The sequence below is a fragment of the Protobothrops mucrosquamatus genome, unplaced genomic scaffold (genome assembly GCF_001527695.2).
Source record: "Protobothrops mucrosquamatus isolate PMUCROS unplaced genomic scaffold, P.Mucros_1.0 scaffold782, whole genome shotgun sequence".
NCBI classification, from domain to species: Eukaryota; Metazoa; Chordata; class Lepidosauria; order Squamata; family Viperidae; genus Protobothrops; species Protobothrops mucrosquamatus.
In genome coordinates this window covers 375,094-397,075 of record NW_015387050.1, presented here as the reverse complement: position 1 = coordinate 397,075, position 21,982 = coordinate 375,094, and the positions used below count along the sequence as shown (strand labels likewise).

The 21,982-nt window shown below is 40.1% G+C and overlaps 1 protein-coding gene across 1 annotated transcript; it reads right to left on the bottom strand.

Annotated features, from left to right (window-relative positions):
- Positions 1-1,393: 1,393 nt before the first annotated feature.
- SLC2A12 (solute carrier family 2 member 12) lies at positions 1,394-20,543 on the bottom strand. The gene is made up of 5 exons (XM_015818733.1): positions 20,302-20,543; positions 9,814-11,142; positions 6,041-6,163; positions 4,313-4,445; positions 1,394-1,771 (listed from the first exon to the last, which is right to left on the bottom strand). Exons 1-5 carry the CDS (start codon positions 20,402-20,404, stop codon positions 1,666-1,668), a joined length of 1,794 nt encoding a protein of 597 aa, XP_015674219.1. The 5' UTR covers positions 20,405-20,543; the 3' UTR covers positions 1,394-1,665.
- Between the last annotated feature and the right edge of the window lie 1,439 nt (positions 20,544-21,982).

Sequence of the window (21,982 nt, the reverse complement as noted above, 5' to 3'; positions counted from 1 at the left end):
AAAACTGGACAGCCATTTGTCCAAAATGGTATAGGGTTTCCTGCCTGAGCAGGGGGTTGGACTAGATGACCTCCAAGATCCCTTCCAACTTTATCATCATTACTTCCACTTTCTCTAAGGGGAATTGCTCAAGACTCTTTTCTCATTTTGGTTGCCCTTGGCTGCAATCTTTTGAGTTCTACAATAGACAAATCACAACAAAACATGATTTAAACATCTGGTTTTGATTACTGGTTTGCTTTTAAAAAAGATCATAACTTAAGGGCAATACCACTTGAAACATAAAAGAAAATGTTTAATTTAAACCACAAATCAGATTTTTCCAGCTCCAGGAAGAAAGGGAAGCTTTCAATATAAGCTTGTGCAAGTAACCTCTAAGCCACAATTCAATACTAGATTCAAATTTAACCATAGCTTCCTACATCCAGATCTTGCCGTTTGCCCAGATTTAATGACCTTAGGGTAGATTCTCCTAGGCAGCCATTATAGATTGCCAAGCAGGTATGATAACTCAGTTGGGTAATGGAATTTCTTGTCACTAGTAATGTGGTCAAAGTGTGAAGTCACGTGACTGCATGGCTAAGTAATGGCAATCCCCAGAGTCCCAACTTCTGTCTTAACCCCAGAATGACACAGGTCATTAAACAAGGATCTCGCATGATTACAACACGGGAACAGGACAGGCCAGCAGGTGGCAGCTACAGGCGGATAGGTGCCATAGGCATACTCTATTGAGCACTGGCAAGTGGATGTCATGGGCAGGCTCTATAAAGCACAGGAGGCTAGGCCAGGGGTAGGCAACCTCAGCTCTTTTATGATTCATGGACTCCCAGAATTCCTGAGCCAGCTATACTGATTCAGGAATTCTGGGAGTTGAAGTCCATGAGTCATAAAAGAGCCAAGGTTGCCTAACCCTGGGCTAGGCAGATGCCACAGGCAGGTGCTGCAGAGCACGGCTGTGAGAGCAACTTGTGACTTTCCCTGTCAGCTTCCCCGTTGACTTTGCCTGTAGGAAGCAGGCAGAAAAAGTTACCAATGGCAATCGTGCAACTGCAGGATGCTGCAACTGATTTAATTGCAAGCCGGTTGCCAAGTGCCCAAAATCATGGTCAGGTGAGACCACGGCGATGCTGCAACAGCCGCAACTTCAAGGATCAGTCGTAAGTTCCCCTCGTTCAGTGCCATTATAACTTTGAATGGTTGCTGAGCAACTGGATATAATCTGAGCACTACCTGCGATACAGTTTGTGTGTGTTCATGACTTAGCATGAAGCAATAGTCGGCGTCCTTCCTTTTAAATAGCTTGGCTAACACCAGGAGGCCTAAAAAGCACGAGTACAGTTGCACAAGGGTGCTGAGCACGACCCAAATATTTTAGTCTCTAAAAGATAAGTTGGCACAAATTTCTCATTTTGTATTATCGACTATATTACGTTCCATAGAAATATCATTACAGTTTCCGACAGCTCTGTGTTTAAAAATGTGCAAATTTCATTATTTTATAACGTTGACTGACCAAAAAAGTCCTCTAAAATAAAATCAAGAGAAAGCTAATTTAGAGTAAGACACTAGGCGTTCAGATGTAGCGGCAGGATTCCTATGACTTCTACCATCTCGTCCGTTAGGAAAGCTAGTTCTTCTGGTCGTAGTGACTCAGCCGTCTGCCTAGAAGAACTGTTCATTGACATCTTTATTAGAAAGTTCTATAGTTGAGCCAATCAACTGGTCTTGCCGCTGGCCCATCCAACAAAAAGGATTCTTGGCGTGCTTTCTGAAAAAGAGGAAACATTTCAGCACCATCTTTAACGTAAGGTTCTTAAACACACACAGATCCTCAAACTTTGGGGCACCACGACCCTCCAAAATACTTCATGAATTTGTGTGACACTCCTTTACAATCTTACCTTCCCTCTGTTCCAAAGCAGCTTTTCCCTGGGGGGGAGGTCAAACTGGCTCCCCATTGCAAAACTGTTTTTTCTGCAAGAGGTTCAAATGCCCAGGTTTCCTGGAGTGAATATGCACATTCACTACCAGGGTCCAGCATCAAATCCAGGGAAAGCCATCCCTGGAAGAGGAGAGGGATGAAGACTCTGCCAGGTTGCCTTGAGCAGTGGTCAACAGCTGGTTCAGGTCTTGCAAGAGCTGCTGGTATGAGCACAAAGAAGGGAAGCCCAGAGCTGAGCTCCCACGTATGTCCTGGTCCAGCCAGAGTGGGAGTGGACATACACAAAGCCCACCTGCAACCCCCAGTTTGGGAAACTTTGCCTTGAGATCCTGGGTCCCAACTTGGAAGGAAAAATGTACTTTTACCTACTCTTTGTCCTTGATTTTATTTAAGACTCTTCTATATTTAAAAAAAAAATGAATAGGAATTAGAATGGAGCAAAGCATCAGGAATCAATTTCCAGCAATACTTTTATTTCTATTCATGTTTCCGAACCCCACATATATCCCAGAAGGATTCCTAGAAAATAAAATGATGGGTGGCTACAGTTTTGCTTGCTTTCTGGTATATGGGCCATGGTGGGCGTGTCCAACTATTTTGTAAATGTGCAAATAGGCTTTCGAAATTCCAGAAGTGTGCATTGGTCCAAAAATGTTGGTTTAGCAATTGGGATTAGTGTTGCTTTTTGTCCTTCCCCATGCTATGTCAGCAGCTTAGAAGTTATTAAATGGAATGGAATATTTCTGTCATGATAATCATCACACGCAATTCATTTTCAAAAGAATATTGATATACGGTATACGTAACAGCTTTCCTCAAGGTGGTACACTCTAGATATTGGGTATTTCAATTTCCCAAATATCTAGCCAGCTCCATCTTTGTACAGAATACTTCATGATACATTTAAGATTTTAAAGAGAAGTTCTAAAAAATTTTTTTTTTATCTATGCAAGTAAATTCTAAAATAGCTAATATGTATATTCACGTGCTTTGCTTGACTACCATAAAACCATCTGCTCTCTACTCCTTTTAAACTTTTGAAGAATTTGTATTTAAGTTTTTGCAAGGGACACACTGCCACGACACTGTGTACATAGGCTGATGAAGGGTGTCAAATTCTTGAAGTTCAGTGCTTATATTTCTTGCTTAAAGCAGGGCTATTGCCATCACTGCAGCAGTTACTTCCCTAGTTTCCCAGTTCAAATTAAAGCTACCACATTGTTCTGTGACATGCTGATCTAAGTGTCTTTTCTGACATGTCCAATCAAGGTTTCTGTACACATAATCTTCAAATTCAAGATTAGGTGTGCAGAAGCTTTCTGAAAGTGTTGAAAGAGGCTTCTTGCCAACAAAGTGACCCTACGCTATCTCAGGAGGCCAAATACGTTGCCTCCACAATATAACCTGCCCAGTTGAACGAAATTATAAAAATTATAATTTTTTTATAAATATTAACACTGCAAAGTTAAAAACAATCAATCAAAAAATACCAGCTATTCTTTAACAATAATAACATCTTTGCATCAGCGCTGCTGTTAAGACATTGTCCAGTTTCAAAAGAGGTTTTCAAAGAGGCCTATTTGAATGGCACCTTCTCTCAAATTGTTTGAAAAGGCCAAAGGTGGACAGAAAAGTTAGGGCCACAACGGAGAACTTCCAGGTTTGGAATTTGGGGCAGAGATGACATGTTTGCATAACTTGGGGTAGCTGGCAATTTCATTCACTCTTAATCTGACATTATTTTCTAATACTGTAAAATATGTTACCGCTTGTCCACTAGACGTCAGATGTTCTCCATTTCAGAGAATCATCCAAGCATAAAACTATGGCATAGCTGGGTTCAAGCCTACGTCCATCACCATCTGTAACTTTTAAGTGTTATAAATCCAGAGAGATGTGCTACGACTTTTTCGCCAGAGACGAATGAATCTTTAATTATAGTACAGGTAGTCCTCAACCTGCAACGGTTCGTTTAGTGACCATTCAAAGTTACAACGGCACTGAGAAAAGTGACTTTTTTTCGCACATACCGCCATTGTAAGCACCCCCATGGTCACGTGATCAAAATTCAGATGCTTGGCAATTATATTTACGACGGTTGCAGTGTCCTGGGATCACGTGATTCCCCTTTGGTGACCTTCCGACAAGCAAAGACAATGGGGAAGCCAGATTCACTTAGCAACACTTTGACTAATTTAACAACTACAGTGATTCACTTAACAACTGTGGCAAGAAAGGTTGTCAAATGGAGCAAACTCACGTAACAAATGAAATTTGGGGGTCAACTGTGGACGTAAGTCAAGCACTACCTGTAATACACTTGTATGTAAACAAATACAATATATGTGCATATTGCTTTGTACTTACTGTTTGGCCAGATCCATGGATATTTGCTCTAAAGAACATCCTTTTGTCTCTGGTATACAGATAATAACAAAAGCTAATGAAGCTAAGCTCATCAGCGCATAAATGAAACATATCCAGGGTAAGCCAAGTAGGTCTAAAAAGAATAAATATTGTTTGACTCAGATACTTTAGGGACATAAATTCTTAGAAAAATAATCTGAGTTTACCCGAGATTTGCTATAACATACAAGTATTAGTACATAGAATAACAGCAACAACAAAACCAATTCGACACTGAAAAACACTCAGCAAACATTCTGTATGTTTTATTTTCAACATATAGAAATTACTAGCTTACAAAACAAAACGTTATAGCAGAAACTAGAAAGGATATTATGAAATATTTAAAAGTACTGCTCTATTGTTATAAAATGTCATAAATCTGTATCGAAGAACGCATTGCTTTATTTTCTGATGGGTTGAAAATATTACCTTTTCTAAAAAGAAGTAAGACATTTCCTTGGGCCATGGTTGTAAAATTATATTTTCAGTCCTGTTGTAACTTTCAATGGTGGCTGCATGAGGCAATTAGTAAGCAAGTTCTACCTGTTCCCTGTTTTTTAATGAGCCTGCATATTTGAGCAGCTGAACTCTTGAGTTTGTAAACACTTTTGTGCTAGAAATATAATTTGAGGAACTGGCCCTAATGCACTGAAAAGGCTGTTTTGATAATTTTTTCAAAATATCTTTTTGGTTGACTGATCAACTGACTCACAGGATTTATATGGCACTCCAGTCAAAAATGGAGTGCCATATAAATAAGATAACTTACATCCCGATTTATAAAAACAAGTCTAAAACTATACAAGCAACAAGATCGTACAAAACAGCCACAGGGATACATAAAGTTTTACATTCACTAATGGCTAGATTATAGTAGGAAGCAGAATTCACATCATTCCTGCCTCCAAAGCCTGCTGAAGAACCCAGTTGTGGGTCCAGTGATCACATAAAACATTTGTTGGATGCTCTGATTGTAAAAAGGGCCTAGGACAGGGATAGGCAACCTTAGCTTTTATGATTCGTGGACTTCAACTCCCAGAATTCCTGAGCCAGCGTGCCTGGCTGAGGAATTCTGGGAGTTGAAGTCCACAAGTCATAAAAGGGCCAAGGTTGCTTACCCCTGGCCTAGGATATATTTCTAAAATGACAAAGCCATTCTTGTTAAGATGATAGAAGCTTCCCGGTTGGTAGACAAGCCTTAAGTCATCCATTAATAGCTGCCATCTTTACAAACACCTGTGTGCAAAACAGCACTGGACTCTCTATCCAATACCCCAATGACTAAGGTAGATCCTGGATTGGTCCAGTGAAAGCCAATTCTTTGTTTTGAAAACATACTGCAAGTAACGCTGCAAATTACCTTGGAAATGGGGGTAATGACTATTTTCTCTCTTTTACTTTACTTTTATTCTAAGAGTGATTTTTGTCATATAATATTAAACATATCCTTCTGGCTACAGAAGACCTCTACTCCAACTCCCTGTCTAGAGCAGGAATCCTCCTACTTTCTCAGACAAATGGTTAAAACCTCCAGCAATGAAGCATCCACAACTCTTTGGACTTTCCCAGATTCCTGGAATTCTGCTCAAAGTTGCCACAATTCATCATATTTCTGCCTTTTTAAAGGATTATACCAAGCAGAGAAAAAGGCTGATTATGCTAATTCCCCAGCCACAGCAGACTTACTTGTTATAGTCAAAAACGTTGATGAAATGAGGAGATTAACCCCCCAGTTGATGCTCGATGTGAAAGCAATTGCTCTTCCTCTGATCCCTCCAGGAAATATTTCACTTAACACCAACCACGACACTGAAATAAAATAAAATCAGTTAGCTAGTCAAGTTTCACACTCTTCTACCCTGATCTTATAATTCATAGTTCCATTAAATTATAGCAGAGGTTCTAGAAGCAGCAGAGTGAAGAGACCCACAGATAATAAAACTGGAACATTTATTTTAGGAGTTACTTTTTTAAAGTCACATAAATGATCCAGCTACATTTAAAAAAAAAAAACCCACAGCAGGCTACCCAAGCAGGAAATGCTTGGATATTGTGATTAAAATATAAAAATAAAGCAGCTTATACCCAAGTCTCTAGTAAACAATGTTTTTTTTTGTTCCAGGTCTTAAACAACAACCTGACTTTTGTGCCTTGAAACTACATTCTAAGCTGACTTATATAAAAGGTGCCTCTCTATGACCTTGAAGGACTTCCCAAGTAGGCATGGAGACCAAATGAAAGTCTTCTGATTTATCATCTCCATTGACTCAACTGCATTAGGTATATTTGCTGATCAGGGATAATAATTCTTTTCTAAACATGTATCTGGGACACCCATTTAATTTTATTTTGGATGTTAAACATTGCCACCATTATGCTTGGTTGCTTGGTTGCAATCTAAATAAACGACTACCCTCCTCCCCATTTCCATTGTTTTGACCTGTTCTGAGCCACCCAAATTCACTTAGATGAGATGGATGGCCATACAAATTGAAAAATTATGGTTGGTCACATAGTCAGCCAGATATTTAGACTGAATCTGACATTTTCTTCCACCTATCAAGTCCTTCCCAAGAACCGAGATAGGTAGATGTTGTTGTTTATTAATATTAAAATTAGGAAACAAGCTGTTCCAAGTAAAGCTGCCTTCTGCAATTAATGATTTTGTCAATGCTTCAATGGTGTTGAAGTAGTACTCCAGATGTTTTAGAAATCATTATTATCTAATTTTCCTTTATTGAGGAACAGTAACACCTCAAAATTAGCTACCTTTAAACTTAAGCTCCTAAATGAGGTAATTTCTAAATACAGATCTCCGTCTTAAGAAGAAAGCAAAACCAGTTCAAATCATTGTTGCTCCCATACTGTTTCCTCACTTTGGGGGCTTCTCCTCGTCTGCTCTGTGCAGAAAGAGGGGATATGAAAAAGTGAGAGGCCCATACATTAGTCTTAAGCACAGTCCAGGCAGTGGTGGGATTCAGCTGGTTTGCACCAGTTTGGCAGAACCGGTAGCTAATTTTTTGTTGAATTCTGGCCCAGGCCCAGAATGGACTTTCGGAAGCGGCCTCCACACAGAGAACCGGTTGTTCACATATTTGAATCCCACCACTGAGTCCAGGTCTCTAGAAATTCAAGTATGACTTTAGTTTGGAATGAGGCAATTATAGAACAGAAACTGGAATATAACGGTGCCCCATTCTAGTCTGTGGCTTTGATTCATTGTCACTGAGCATTTGAAGCAAGTAATCCTACCAACACAACATATAAAGCAACAAAAATTATGTTAGTATCTTTTCACATCTATTATTCAGAACAGGACAAGCCTGTTTTTGTTTGGTTTTCAGCAGCCTTCCTTGGAGATGCAGACCGGTTCGTTCACATTAACAGAAGTATTAATAATTGTGATTCAGACATTTCTCAAAGTAGAATTTATGTAAAAAGTGAAAGGAAGGGTTTAATCAATGTTGGATAGTCAAGCTACCATACTATTCATTACATCTAATTTGCTAAAGATGCTAAAGAGACAGACATTTTAAGGTTTTCATTCCCACTTAAGGCTCTGAAATGCTACAATGGAATCAAAAGATGATGAAGAAAAAAGGTTTCTTGAGATTTTAGGAGATGTGAGCCACAGTGGCCAAAGAAATTACTAACAAATACGAAGAAAAGAAAATTCTTCATTTTTGAGAGTACTGATGCCTGAATTCGTTAGCTGCTAATAATTTAGAATAACCTAGGCTAAAATAGAAAGCAAAAAGGAGGTTGATGAATTGAATTTAATCACATTTAAGAATGTAAAACCGATTTTTAAAACCCTCTTTATTTCTTTTATTACTTTCTGCGTAACACAAACAAGAACAACGCTGATCAGCCGCCCATTTGTTTATCATGGTTTTTACAAGGCAAAAAGACCTTTCTATTACAAACCAATCAATGTCTTTTTAAAAATCTAGTTGGCTTCACACATACTGTAAACCTGAATCATAAACCATATCTTAAGTGTCATATTATTTTCAAATAGATCACATAATGACTTACTGTGATGTGGGCACCAGCCACCGGTATTATTTCACTTTGTGTTCACAGTGAGGCAAAGGTAGGAGGTGTAGGTTTGATTAGGAGATAGCAACATGCCCTGAAGTATTAATATTCCTGAGGAAATCTTCCTTGAAGTCAGCCATTCCCTGTCCTATCTAGATTCTATTTATTTTGGTTAAGGTGTTTTTAATTAAAAATATAATGATGCTATATAAAGCATAGCATCAATTAATTTAATGTCTTTATTTCAAAAATACCTTTGGCACAACATACCTATCCCTAAGCCAATAAAAAGTAAATGGCTGCAGCCCAATCTTTGATTAGAAGCTTATCCATTTTCTTATTCTGAGAAAAAGCAATGGTACACATCCTCCAGGAGCTAGAGGAAGTAATGGCATATGATATCACCAGCCTGTTTTCAAATAAATGGATGTTTTGTGACTGGCCATGTTCATAATAGCAACCATTCTCTGAACTGATCTATGGTAACTACCCAAAACATATTCTTAAACCATAAAATGTATCCTCCAACTTAAAAGTATTTTTACTAGTGAGATAGACAGAAGCTTCTGAGGGGAATAGGACAACTTGCCACAGCCAACTCACTGCGGCCAACTTGCCATGGCCATAAGTGAGTTGGCCATGGCAAGTTGGCCATGGCAAGTTGTTACAGACCATTTCTGAGGGCCAAATTACATTTATCTTTCACCTGGGTCAGTGTTTCCCAACCTTGGCAACTCTTAAGATGAAGTCACATCTCCCAGAACTCCCCAGCCTACAAGGCTGGGAAACACTGATCTGTGGGATCCAACTGCTTGCAAATAAATCTATTTCCTAGAACAGTGGTTCTCAACCTTTTCTTCACCACAGACCCCCTTTAAATATCTTTTGTGGCAACGGACTACCAAGACTTAGTTCAAAGACTTAAAACATAACATTTCTTCAAGCCTTCACAGACCCTCTGTGACATTCCGGCCCCCCAGAAGTCTGTGGATTGCAGGTTGAGAACCACTGTCCGAGAAGATGTGGCATGTCATACTGTCTGGCAGTGGCGTAGCGTGGGTTGTCAGCACCCGGGGCAAGTAATTTGCGCCCCCCTCCACAGTGGGCGGCGTCGGCGACCCGGCGGCTCGGATCAGATTCGCACAGCCAGCACTGCAGAGTGAGTGAGTGAGCCAGGCAGGGGCAGGGGCAGAGAGCTGCGAGTGCGAGCGTGCCCCCCCCAGATGTTGCGCCCGGTGCGGCCGGCCCCCCCTGCACCCCCCACGCTACGCCTCTGCTGTCTGGGCATATCAGCAAAGCTTTTGCTTTACAATTTTTGTTGTAAAACTTTCCTATTCAGTAATATTAATCCAAGCATCTTAACACTACACCAAAATATGAGAGAACAATATACAAAGCAATATATATATAACACTTACTTGGTCCAAGTCCTATGGAGAAAGCCGCAACATAAACCAGCAAGCTAGCCAAAGAGAGCCATTTCAGAAAGGGTTGCACCTTTGCAGGTTCAACTGCAACCTGGGATTCTGAATGCATTCTGGCAAACGGTTTGTCTCCTGCCAATGTTGTCCTGTTCTGATACTCTGGGTCAGCAATTTCGCCCTTCCATCGTGAACTTCTAACAGGTAAAGTCGTGCCAGCAAAACGTTCCTTAAAAGTTTCATTGGTGAAGGTCACTGCTCCTTCTCCCTGAAACAGGATCTCTTCCAAAGACTGGTTTTTACAGATAGTGGTGACATTCACATGTATATTATGCATCACTAATCCTAAGGTGATCAATGACACCGACATGAGGGATGAGCCAATACAGAGAAATGTCTTGCTTCCTACGTGGTCCACAAAAAGAATGGCTGGTATCGTACTGATGACTTTAACCACTCCAACCCCGGTTGAGGCCAAAGAAGCTGCTGCATTGCTCTGGAATCCAACTGATTTCAAAACAGTGGATGTGTAAAACAAGATGTTGGGTTGTCCAGTTATTTGTACAAAAAAAACGAGAGTGATCCCTATCATAATCCGTGTTCTCATGTTGTCTTTGGAATGGAACAAATCCAGAAAATGATATTGGTGTTCATCTTTCAAGGAAGATTTGATCATGGTGAGTTCTTCAGTAGTGTCCGAAGTTGCCCTGAGTTTTCCAAGTACTTTACTAGCAGCTTCATCGAAACCTTTCATAACCAAAAAACGAGGACTGGGCAGAAGAAAATATAAAGCAACTATTTGTAAAACCCCCAGTGGGATAACAAGGCCGAACATGTACTTCCAACCCTGGGATACATTAGCAAAGGCATAATTAGAAATGTAGGCACAGAGAATGCCCGTAACAATCATGAGTTCATTTAAAGACACAAGCAAGCCTCTTCTGTGCTGCGGGGCAATCTCTGCGATATACACACAGGTTGCAGTTGAAGAGAGGGAAACGGAAACCCCTATCACAATCCGTCCCACTATAAGTAGTTCAAAGGAGGCAAAAATGATCAGAATCAGACTGCCCACAACTAGTAAAGCAGATGACAACATAATGGTAAATCGCCTCCCATATTTGTCTATCAGGATTCCACCAGTTACTGAAGCTAACAAGGCACCAACAAGAACTGTGCTTACAATTATTTCTTGTTGTCGGCACGAAAGTGTTAGGATGCTGGTTAGCTGAAGAAGAGCTCCAGAGATAACTGCAAGCTCATAACCCATCAAAAATCCACTGATGGCAGCAGTGACAGAAGACAGGAGAGTGAACATTCCACAACCTGGAATTAAAGGATATGAGAAAAATCCATTTAGTTTTGTAGCAGCAGTAAATATATCTTAGAAACCATACTTTTTCTAAGATGCTCTAGCACAGGGGTAGGCAACCTTGGCTCTTTTATGACTCGTGGACTTCAACTCCCAGAATTCCTGAGCCAGCATGGCTGGCTCAGGAATTCTGGGAGTTGAAGTCCACGAGTCATAAAAGAGCCAAGATTGCCTACCCCTGCTCTAGCAGTTACAATGGAGAATTCTATAAAAAGAGTTTTAAATAGATTAACCTTTCTTATTTCAAAAATCAGCATGCTGCGGTATGAGCCCAGAGAATTAAGAACTGAGCTAAGGAAATAGTTAGTCATGATCAAAATGTGGCAGAGTTTTCTGGACCCAGACTGGAAGCTGGGTCTGCTGATGAGTGGAGTCCTACCCAAGATTCTTGGTCATAAACAAAAAGTCCTTGATAGAATATATTGGTTATGGTTGAAATGGTGCAAGTAGAGGGAATATTCACAACAAAACATTTTTGATCTCCACAATTATTATTTTTTTGCCAAAACATGGGACTGTTTGGGATGCCAGAATAATGGACAACTGGAAACCTGAGAAATGGAGCTAATTTCAACATACATTTTATTATGAAAGTAATTGTTTTCTTTTACATTTCTTATTTTTAAATAATTTTCCACTCGCTTTTTTTCATCCTTTAGATTTAAGATTTAGGAAAGGACCTAGGTTAATTATATTAAAACTGCTAAACTGCAACATGAATTAATATGAAGTTCCCATTGAAGGAATGTATGCAATGTGAAACTGTTCAGATAATAACTCTGGTACCATTTATTTGCACTGGATTGTGTTTTTTTAACAAATCACAACACATTCCAGAAAAGACCTCATAGGAGAGGCATAGAGCCACATTGGCATAAAAACTATCCAAATGAGAGATTGCAGATGATTTTCCATATTCTACCTAAACCAAGAATGTGCCAAATCTTGCAATTTAATTTAATTTTGTTTCTCTGTGTGTGTGTGTGTTTGTGTGTAAAATTTAGCTTAGCCAGACTGTCTTGTAAGTCTTATGCACCTGCCTAACCACATGGCCTGAAGTCTGTACTGTTTGATTTTTTTAAAAAAAATTCCTAAGTTTGCTGATTGTCCACACTACCTTGAATATTAGAAGTTACTTTAATTTCTGGTTTTAAAGGTAAAACTCTGAATAAAAAAATTAAAATGCTATTTAATCGTGCACGTTGGACATAGGTTGAGACACATTTTAATATCCACTTTAAGTTGGTCTTTCTAAGGGTTAGAATGTGTGTTCCATTAATTGCACTGTTGTTAAACAATGGGCCCAGGAACAGTTACACGTCACCGTATTCATCATTAAGAGGAGGGAGAGACTGAGATGCTCAAGTACAATAATAATGGCTGAAAACAGTTAATAGAAGAAAGGTTGATTACTTTTCCATGTACTACTGAGTACCCTTTGCTAGGCATTCTGCCTAAGATGTGTTATACGTTGTTTCCCAAATCTATTCTAATGTTTAATTCCTTTAGATTTCCTTTCACTTGGCCTTTTTAAATTATCTCCTGCTACATTTCACTTTGTTTACTTTTGTTAATCATAAAAATACTAATAATCAATACACAAACATGAACTTACTGTACTTAAAAAACGTATTTGTTGACTTAATATTGAGAACCACTTTTCAGTGTATATCTATCACACTAAAAACAAATTACTCTTTTATTTCTTATACTACCTGTTATAATTGTATACTTTGTCAGCTATGAATTGAACTATTCACCTTTTGACAGTATTTTAAAATGATTATTTATTTATTAAATAAGCTGTATACTGCTCATGTCACCATAGTGATTCATAGTGATTAAAAAATAGTTTACAAAAATGGTATAACACATGCCCAATAGCTAAAAATCATCCCACTTTCCAGTCAAATAAAGACAAGAACTAGGTAAACCAAAGACAGACGGAGGTTGATGGTCCAGCAAATAACATGACCCTGTGCCATGAAGGGCTATACAAGTGATGACAACACCTTTAATTGTACTCAGAACCTCGCTGGAAGCTAGCACAGTTCTTCGGGGTTTTAATGACCATATTTGGAAACACCCAAAACTGCCAACATCACTACATGAACCTTTTTCCATAGACGGTGCTTAGTAGACCTATGATATTTGAAAAGTTGCTGGTGTAGTAATGATCTATGGCAAGGCTTTTCAACCAGGGGTACGGGTACCACCTGTGCTACATTGGCACCTGGCAGGTGGTACGCAACCATCCTAGAAAAGTGGTAGTGGGGGAGGGGAATGAGCTGAACCGGTGGCAGCACCGCACAAGCCTGAGTGAGAGATGGCTGGAGCTGCAGGGCTGTCAGGGCTCAGCGGAAGCGCCAGGATTGGCGCTTCTTCAGAACTGTCAGGGCTTAGTGGAAGTGCCAGGATCAGTGCCAGGCTCCAGGTGGAGCTGGGCGCTGATCCTGATGCTTCTGCTGAGCCCAGAAGAAGCGCTGATCAGCTGGAATGTTGCAACATATCCAGGGTCTTGTGATTTACATTCAGATGCTTGGCAATTGATTCATATTTATGACGGTCACAGAGTCCCAGGGTCATGTGAAGTGACCAAAACCTGTTGCAACCACCCAGCAGACGGGGGGAATAAAAACCAAACACCCCCCCACCCCATCCGCCACTGCCAATCCTCAACAGAAATGCTCACAACAATGAAAACCTCGGACAGGAGGAAGAGCGCCACCGGGTGGGCAGGCAGGTGTCTTGCTTGGCACTTTTTTTGGTGTCATTGTAACTTCAAACAGTCACTAAGCGAACTGTTGTAAGTCGAGGACTACTAGTATTTCATCACTTTTTTCCTTTTTTTTGTTTTGGTCATCAAGTTTTTGACACCTTGCTAGGCAACTGGTGGTACTCGGATATTGCCATATCCTAAAAGGGGTACAATGGGTGAAAAGGTTGAAAAGCCCTGATCTATGGCATTAGTAGTTCTATTAGGAACAGAGCTCTCCTTTGATCTAGAGCAGGAGTGTCAAACTGCCGGCCCACGGGCCAGTTGCATCATGCCGATGCCGCACCCCCTCCCAGTTCCGGCAATGCGAAAAAACTCACGATACATCGCAACGCGTTAGGTGACACAGCGAGTTTGACACCCGTGATCTAGAGCTTAAGGCCCCAGGCTACAAACCTAGACCCCATCTTAGGCAGGAAAGCCAGCAGGGTGACTTTGGGCCAGTCCCTCTCTCTCAGCCCATGACATCACGCTCGGGTGACAAGCTGGTTAGTCATTTTTTGTTGTAACCAATGGATCAACACTGCAGAAAAAACAGACTCTGAATTTGCTGGAAAAGGCCAGAAGAAAAAAAAGAAATAGAAGTTCTATTAAAAGTTCTAAAAAGTTCTATGGCGTTAGAAAAAGTTGCTGGTGTAGCAATGTATTGTCTGGATTCTCTTTTCTCATCTCTTTGCTTGCTTTTGCCAACTATTTCATCACAGATGGGAAAGCATATGATTTGCCTAGGTGAATCATGCTCCAGGGATGAAAAAGGCCAGCAATAAGGAAACAGGGTGATAAATTGTAGTTGCTTGCTCAATCTAATGATACTGTAAATAATTAATGGAGAAAATGGAGATCACCAGAGACTTTATTTTTTGAGGGGGAGGGAGAGAGTCAGGTAAATAAAAAAAATAACGATGGACAACTAGCAAATATTTCAGTCAAGGTAAAACTGACAGAAAATTAAATTTATATTTCAAAGTAGCCTAAAAAAGAAACAATAAATAGCATCCGGATTAGGGCATACAGTACACTATTCTGCAAGTGGTTCCAACATTTAGGAGTGGGAATTATAGGCAAATGACAAACATTTGGAAAGACGCAGGAGAAGAAAGTGGAGGGGATGATGTCTAAAATGCTACTATGCAAGTAAGAAAACATAATCTGGCATGGTTCCAGTTTCCCATACATGTGACTTTATTAAAATCTGCACATTACGCAATTTATTTATTTCATTAAATGCATTAAAGCTGCCAATTCCAGAAGACTCTCCTCACCCATTGAGAATGACAGTACATCGGGTCCTACAGAATTAAGCACTTAGAAATTAATAAAGTACAAAGAAAATTATTTATTTATCATTTAAATTTCTTCCCAATTGAACAATGACTCTAAGCGGCATACAAATTAACATTACATGAACTGTTTGTCACCCTTTTTTAGGACAGCTGAGTTATAAAGGATCTGAGCCATCCCCTTTTCCTTTCATTTCCAAGCAAATTCTTGATGGAAAACAGCATCATCTTCTTAGAATTGTATGAAGCCTTGTGATTTATTACAAGATTAATGCCTGCTTCTTTTATTTCTATTATTAGAAGTTTACTAACATCTAAGCAATAAATTTAAAACGAAGGCACTTGCCTTTGCTCTTGTATAAGCATGTTTAGTTGCCCATGCCGACTTGCAATAGCTTGGATTTTACATTTAGATTTACATTTTTTTACATTTAGAACTCGGCCTTCCCCAACACACACATACTTACTGCATAGCTTTCTGAAAATATGCACTTTAGAGACCCAAGTGTGAAAAGCCTTTCCTGGACATTCAATTTTCCCCCATAACCCTGTGAGGTTGGTTGGGCTAAGAAAGACAGACTAGCCAGTCAATGAGCGTTCATGGCTGACCGAAGACTGGATCTTTTTAGTATCTTGTCCAGCATCTTCTCCGCTACAGGAATGACATTGAGAAGAAGCATTTCTTGTATACTTCATAGTGAAGAAATGCATTTAACATTTGAAGAAAGATAGGGCTGTAGAGAAGTCAGCCTTAAATTACCCAGCTGCATTATTGCCAATAAATTCAGATTGATGGACATCATGTTCCTAAAATAACAACTTGTTTTGTTTCCCAGTGTGGCTAGAATGCCTTTGCTCCACCCAAGCCCCATTGCTGTTCCATCATCCCAATAAAGAGGGACAACTCAATAAACTCTGGCAGCTATTTTTTCTCTTTCTTTCCTACCTACTCCTGTTTACTACATTACACAAATGGCTTTCAAAAGAAGAAAACTATACGGCTACCATGAAAAGTATCCAGAAGCTTCAACTGGTAAAAAATGTGGCTGTAGGCAATCTTGAGTGCCCAAGGAGTGGTCTATATAACCTCTCTGCTGCTAGTCTGCTTCCAGGTCCAATTCAAGGTCTTGGTTATGACTCTTAAAGCCCTACATGGTATGTGGCAGGGTTATCTATGGAACCATCTTCATCCCGTTACATCAGCCCAACCCACCCAGTCAAGCAAGGAAAGTATGTTACAGACCTTCTCAACCAAAGAATTCCAACTGATGGGGCCCAGGAAGAGAGCCTTCTCTGCCGCTGCCCCTGCCCTGTGGAGCAGTCTCCCCCCAGAGGTGAGGCAGGCCCCCGCCCTCTTGACCTTCCGTAAAGGCCTAAAAACATGGCTCTGTTTTTTGCTTCGGGTGTGCAGAGGAACCTGCAGCCATGGTCCTGGTTAGCTCCCTGAAAGTGCTCCCTGACTTTTAACATTCCTTGCCTCTTTTAAATGTTATATACCATTTCATGCTTTTAATATTTTACTGTACACCACCCAGAGTCCCTCTGCAATAGAGCTGAGTGGTTCTTAAATATGATAAACAAATAAAGGAAATTTACTGAAATATAACGCTGGATTAACTTCTAACTTGCGAACCTGAGTAGCACCTATATATCAATAATATACTGGGTACATGATGTCTTCTCACATCCATCTAATATTAGCAGTCTCAGGCAGGCAGTATTGACAGATTTATCAGATATACAGGTAGGATATATTTGGACTCATTGATTTGAATTAATGATCCAAAAAGAAGAGAACAGAAATAGAGCAAAGTGAACAAGAAGGGAGTAGAAAACAGCACAAAAAAAGTATTAGGAATAAATGATATACCGGTATATAATGCAATCCAATCCAATCCAACATTTCATTTTAAAGATCTACAAACCTTGACATTCTGTTAATCAAAATATAGGACATTAATGAGAAGTCTAAACAAACCTGATCTGATTACATTTTAAATGCTTTCTATGCATTTTTTCCTAATATAAATTACGAATAACAACATAATAGTGTTCTTTATAGTAGATGCAGCAAATTTAAAGGAATTTTACATACTACTCACCTTTGTGTGTATGTGTGCATGCAACTACTTGCAAAATTAACATCTATAGTGCTTCTTTCTGTAGCTATATATGGTCACGGGGACAATAAGCCTTTGAAATAACCCAAAATCTAATCAATTAATTGTTGCAGATTTACAAAACAAGCCATTATCACAGCATCATTATATTACATTATCAATGGTTTTTGGGGGAGGAAACCTAGTATTTTATATATAATTGGATATAAGGTACTGAATAATCTAAATCTAAACCACGTTCAGACCATTATAAACAAAGGAATTTTGACTTCTACCCATATCTATCATCTGAGAATGTCATTCTTGGATAGATGCTGAGGGCCTCAAATTCAAAAGGGTCAGTATCCATTGTACTGATGGATACTGTAGTGCGGTGTCTCTTTAAATGAGAGCAACGGCTATCTGCCAGTTGTCTAATACAGTGTTTCTCAACCTTAGCAACAACAAGCTGGCTGTGGAATTCTGGGAGTTGAAGTCCACACAGCTTAGGATCGCCAAGGTTTGCTTTACTTTATTTCTCACCTTTATTATTTTTACAAATAACTCAAGGCAACTAATATACCTATTTCTCTACCTATTTTCCCCACAACAACAACAACCCTGCAGTGGTGAGATCAATTGAGAGGGTGTGACTGGCCAAAAGTCATCCAGCCAGCTTTTATGCCTAAGGCAAGTCTAGAACTCACAGTCACTTTAACCACTAGACCAGGGGCCTTCAAACTTGGCCCTTTTATGACTTGTGGACTTCAACTTCCAGAATTCCTCAGCCAGGAACGCTGGCTGAAGAATTCTGGGAGTTGAAGTCCACAAGTCATAAAAGGGCCAAGTATGAAGACCCCTGCACCAGACCAAACTGGCTGTCAGGCTGGTTGAGAAACATTAGTCTAACAAAAGAATACCATAAGCCACAACAAACCTGACCCATTCGATATAAGGGTACCATTCCCTGCCATTAGCAAGAATGCTGTTATGGAACAAAGCAAAGGACTGACATGGGTCCTATCAAAAACACTGCTACTTGCTAGGAAAGTGAGCTTGGCAGCTTCAGAGATTGCGGCGAGATGGGAAGTCAGGTTAAAAGATGTTAAGAGATGCAGTCAATGGAAACATGAAACCTTTTCAGGAAGGGATCCCTACCCCAAGGGTTTTTTTTTTCTTTTTGCTAATTACAGTTAGTCCTCGACTTACAACCATTCATTTAGTGACTGTTCAAAGTCACAATGGCATTGAAAAAAGTGACATGACCATTTTTTCACATTTACGACTGTTGCAGCATCTCCATGGTCACGTGATCAAAATTCAGACACTTAGCAACTGCCTCATATTTAAGATGGTTGCAGTGTTCTGGGGTCATGTGATCATCTTTTGTGACCTTCTGCCAAGCAAAGTCAAGGGGGAAGCCAGATTCATTTAATAACAGTGTCTACTAACTTAACTGTAGTGATTCACTTAACAGCTGTGGCAAGAAGAGCTGTAAAATGGGGGCAAAATTCACTTAACTGTCTTGCTTAACAATAGAAATTTTGGGTTCAACTGTCGTCGTATGTCGAGGACTACCTGTGTACTTGCTTCTTCTGTTAATCTCCTGCGCCATTTTCTATGAAATTCTAAGCTCTTTGCTTACTTAAGGGAGCCAGCTATATCTTGCCCGTGTTCTTTACTTAATTAACTAATCCAGCAAGTGTTCAAGGTTAATCAATCATACCCATTAGTCCTTATCATACTAACACAAGCTCTCTTCCAACCTCCCGCTTTCCTTGCTGTCGGCTTTTAAGAGGGCATTTTATGAATTCACTGGCTAGAACAGAAGTGCTTCATCAAAGGATTTGTATATGTATTGAAAACAGTCATCTGCACAAAGCCATTCCAAGTATCTCAGCTGTCATGTGAAAGTTAAATCCTTAGGATCAGCACATTGTGAATGAATATACCACCCCATGTAGCTCTTTTGTGTTACTTTTGGAAATCTGCAAAAGACCCAGTAGGCATAAACAAAATGAAACAATAAAGACATTGCGGTCTTAAGGGTTTTTAAAAACATAGATAATGCCAGTCTTGCTGTGTTCTGAAATCAGAGCCAAAATCATCAGCAAACACTTGGAAAGACAACCATGTTCACATGACGAATTGAAGCTTCAAGCGGGCAGATGTTGTTTTCATGGTGTACAACAGTCACTCTAGGTTATATCTGACAATAAGTTCAGGCACCTTGTCTGTCCAATTAAGGCAGGAAATAAACTAAGTGCAAGATAAACAATCTGCACCTCACATGCAAAACGATGCAAAGGCCATTCATTGTTCAAGGGTAAGATCAAAGTGCTTAGCAGATGAAGAATTACTTGGATCAGGAAAAACAGTATTAAAACTTAGTTACTATTGCTTAAATGAGAGTCAGTTGATATAAGTAGTGATTAAGGCTAGAAACTGAGGGACCTGAGTTCTAGTGCTGCCTCTAAAGCCAGCTGGTGATCTTCAGCCAGTCACTTTCCTTCAACCCTAGGAAGGAGGCAATAGTAAATCACTTCTGAAACATTAGCAAGAAAATTTGCAGGGATTTTCCGGGCAGTCGCTAGGAATCAAGACTAGGCACATACCCCCCCTCCGGTGGCTTAGCTTTAGACATCACACAGAATTGCTCCCAGGCTAAAATAGAACCAGCAGAATTCTTCTTCTTGTCTCCTTTGGCTTCTGACACGCCAAAAGGATCTCTATGTACATACTGGCAGTGTTATTTCCAATACCGCCCTAAAGAAAGAAGACGAGTAAGAAAGCTGAGTGACAAAACGATTGGAAAAGTTCCGAGCTATTTTGTTTCTTAACATGCATTTTGCCTCTCGTATTGTTCTGTTTCTTGACCCTGGGGAAATTACAAACGTGCATTAGCTGCGTCTCTCAAGTCTGCAGGCATACCCGCAATCGGGATTCGGCTTGTTTTACCTGTTTGAGCTGGAGGCTTGTGAAAGCTTCTGCCTGCGGTACCCTCTTCTGTCTCGTTCTGGCTTTTCGGACTGAGGTCCTCCTTGTTCTGCCCGAGTAACATGGCTGGAGCCTGAGAAAGCCCAGGGGCCCTTCGAGACTAAACGCTTTTTACAAGGCGGCCGCCTTCCCCAGGCGCTCCAAAACGGCGTTGAGTCTCGCCGCTCTTCTCATGGCAGCAGGATGAAATCTGAAAGTTACTAAGGCGATCCGCGAGTAACTTTTCTTTCCGCTACCGCAGGCTTTGCCCTTTTCGGTGACCCGGCCTGTTGCTATTCTGGCGGAGCCTATCAGCGGCGCGAAAGGGAGGGATTTTTTTCCCCCAGACTTATTGTTTTCACTTTAAACAAATAGCTGAGAACCGAAGAGGAGGAACGCGGAGCTCAGCCGAAGCTCCGGAGCTAGTCGTTCTAAGCTGTTTCTCCACAATGAGTATTTTACAACCCCCCCCCTCCGCTCCCTTTTACTCCCCCCCCCGGTGTGTTTGTGTGTGTTTTATGAGCTGAAGTACTTGCAGGGCCTACACAAACGAGCCAAACGAGCACACAGGGTACCGTCCTTGCACAGGACCATCATTTTTATACTTTATTTTTTTTAACCATTCTGAGCAATGAAAGAAATGAGGGAAAGAGTCATCATTCTAAGGCAAATCCAATGACTGTTGGTCTGGCTTCTTTTCTCCCCTTTTTTTTCAATAAAGGTTGCTACGCTGGCAAGAAAGAGGAAGCAGAACTCCCAACATCTGAGAAGAAAAGGGGGATGCTTACAACCAGCTCTAAAGGGGATTATTTCTGTAAAAATTTAAATCTGTTACAAATATGTTTTGCGCAGGCAACAGTAGGTTGTGGATGTATATAATGATTTTAGATTCAGCTCTCCTGCAGAAAATACAAGAGAATGTAGCATTGCCTTAAAATAAATTTAATAAATAAATAAAACATTGTGAGATTAATATAAGTAGCATTATTTCCTGAACAACCCACAATTGTTTGGGTTTAGACATAACTATAAAGGTATAAGCCCCAGTGGTTGATTACGTTGCACCAAGCAAAACCAGACTGCCTCAGTACAATGCGTCATCCCGCCAGTAATATTTAAGTATTAAATTTCTGGAATGGTAATACTGTGAATGTTGATCACGGTTTTATGTGTTGCTTTTTTAACTAGTCTAAATTTCAGTACATGCACTCTGCTAGCTTTGAGGATAGTGGAAATCACAAGGTAGGGTTGTCTGTAAATGTGAAAAAAGTCAAGATGAGGGCCAGGATTGTGTGATTGAAGCTCTGTGGCTTTTCACACATCACATGCACAATGCATATAAAAAGAGATGGGGATTTAATCACACCACTCCTGTCACTGCCTTGACTTTTTGACATAAACATCCCTCCAGTGCTCCTGTCAAGAATATACTAGGCTTCGTTTAGTTTAACGTTTACGCATGAGAGATTATAATTCCAGATCCATTCGGTGTCATCTGCAGTGGAATTTATAGTAATAATCTTCTGGTGAATGGCAAAAGTACTAAAATCAATAGGCAAGTGAGGAAAACCCAAAGCAAATGAGAAGCTTCAACGATGCTTTTATTTTAAAGGCAACTGTACTTTCTGGTTTTTCTTTTAAGACGTTTCACTTCTCATCCAAG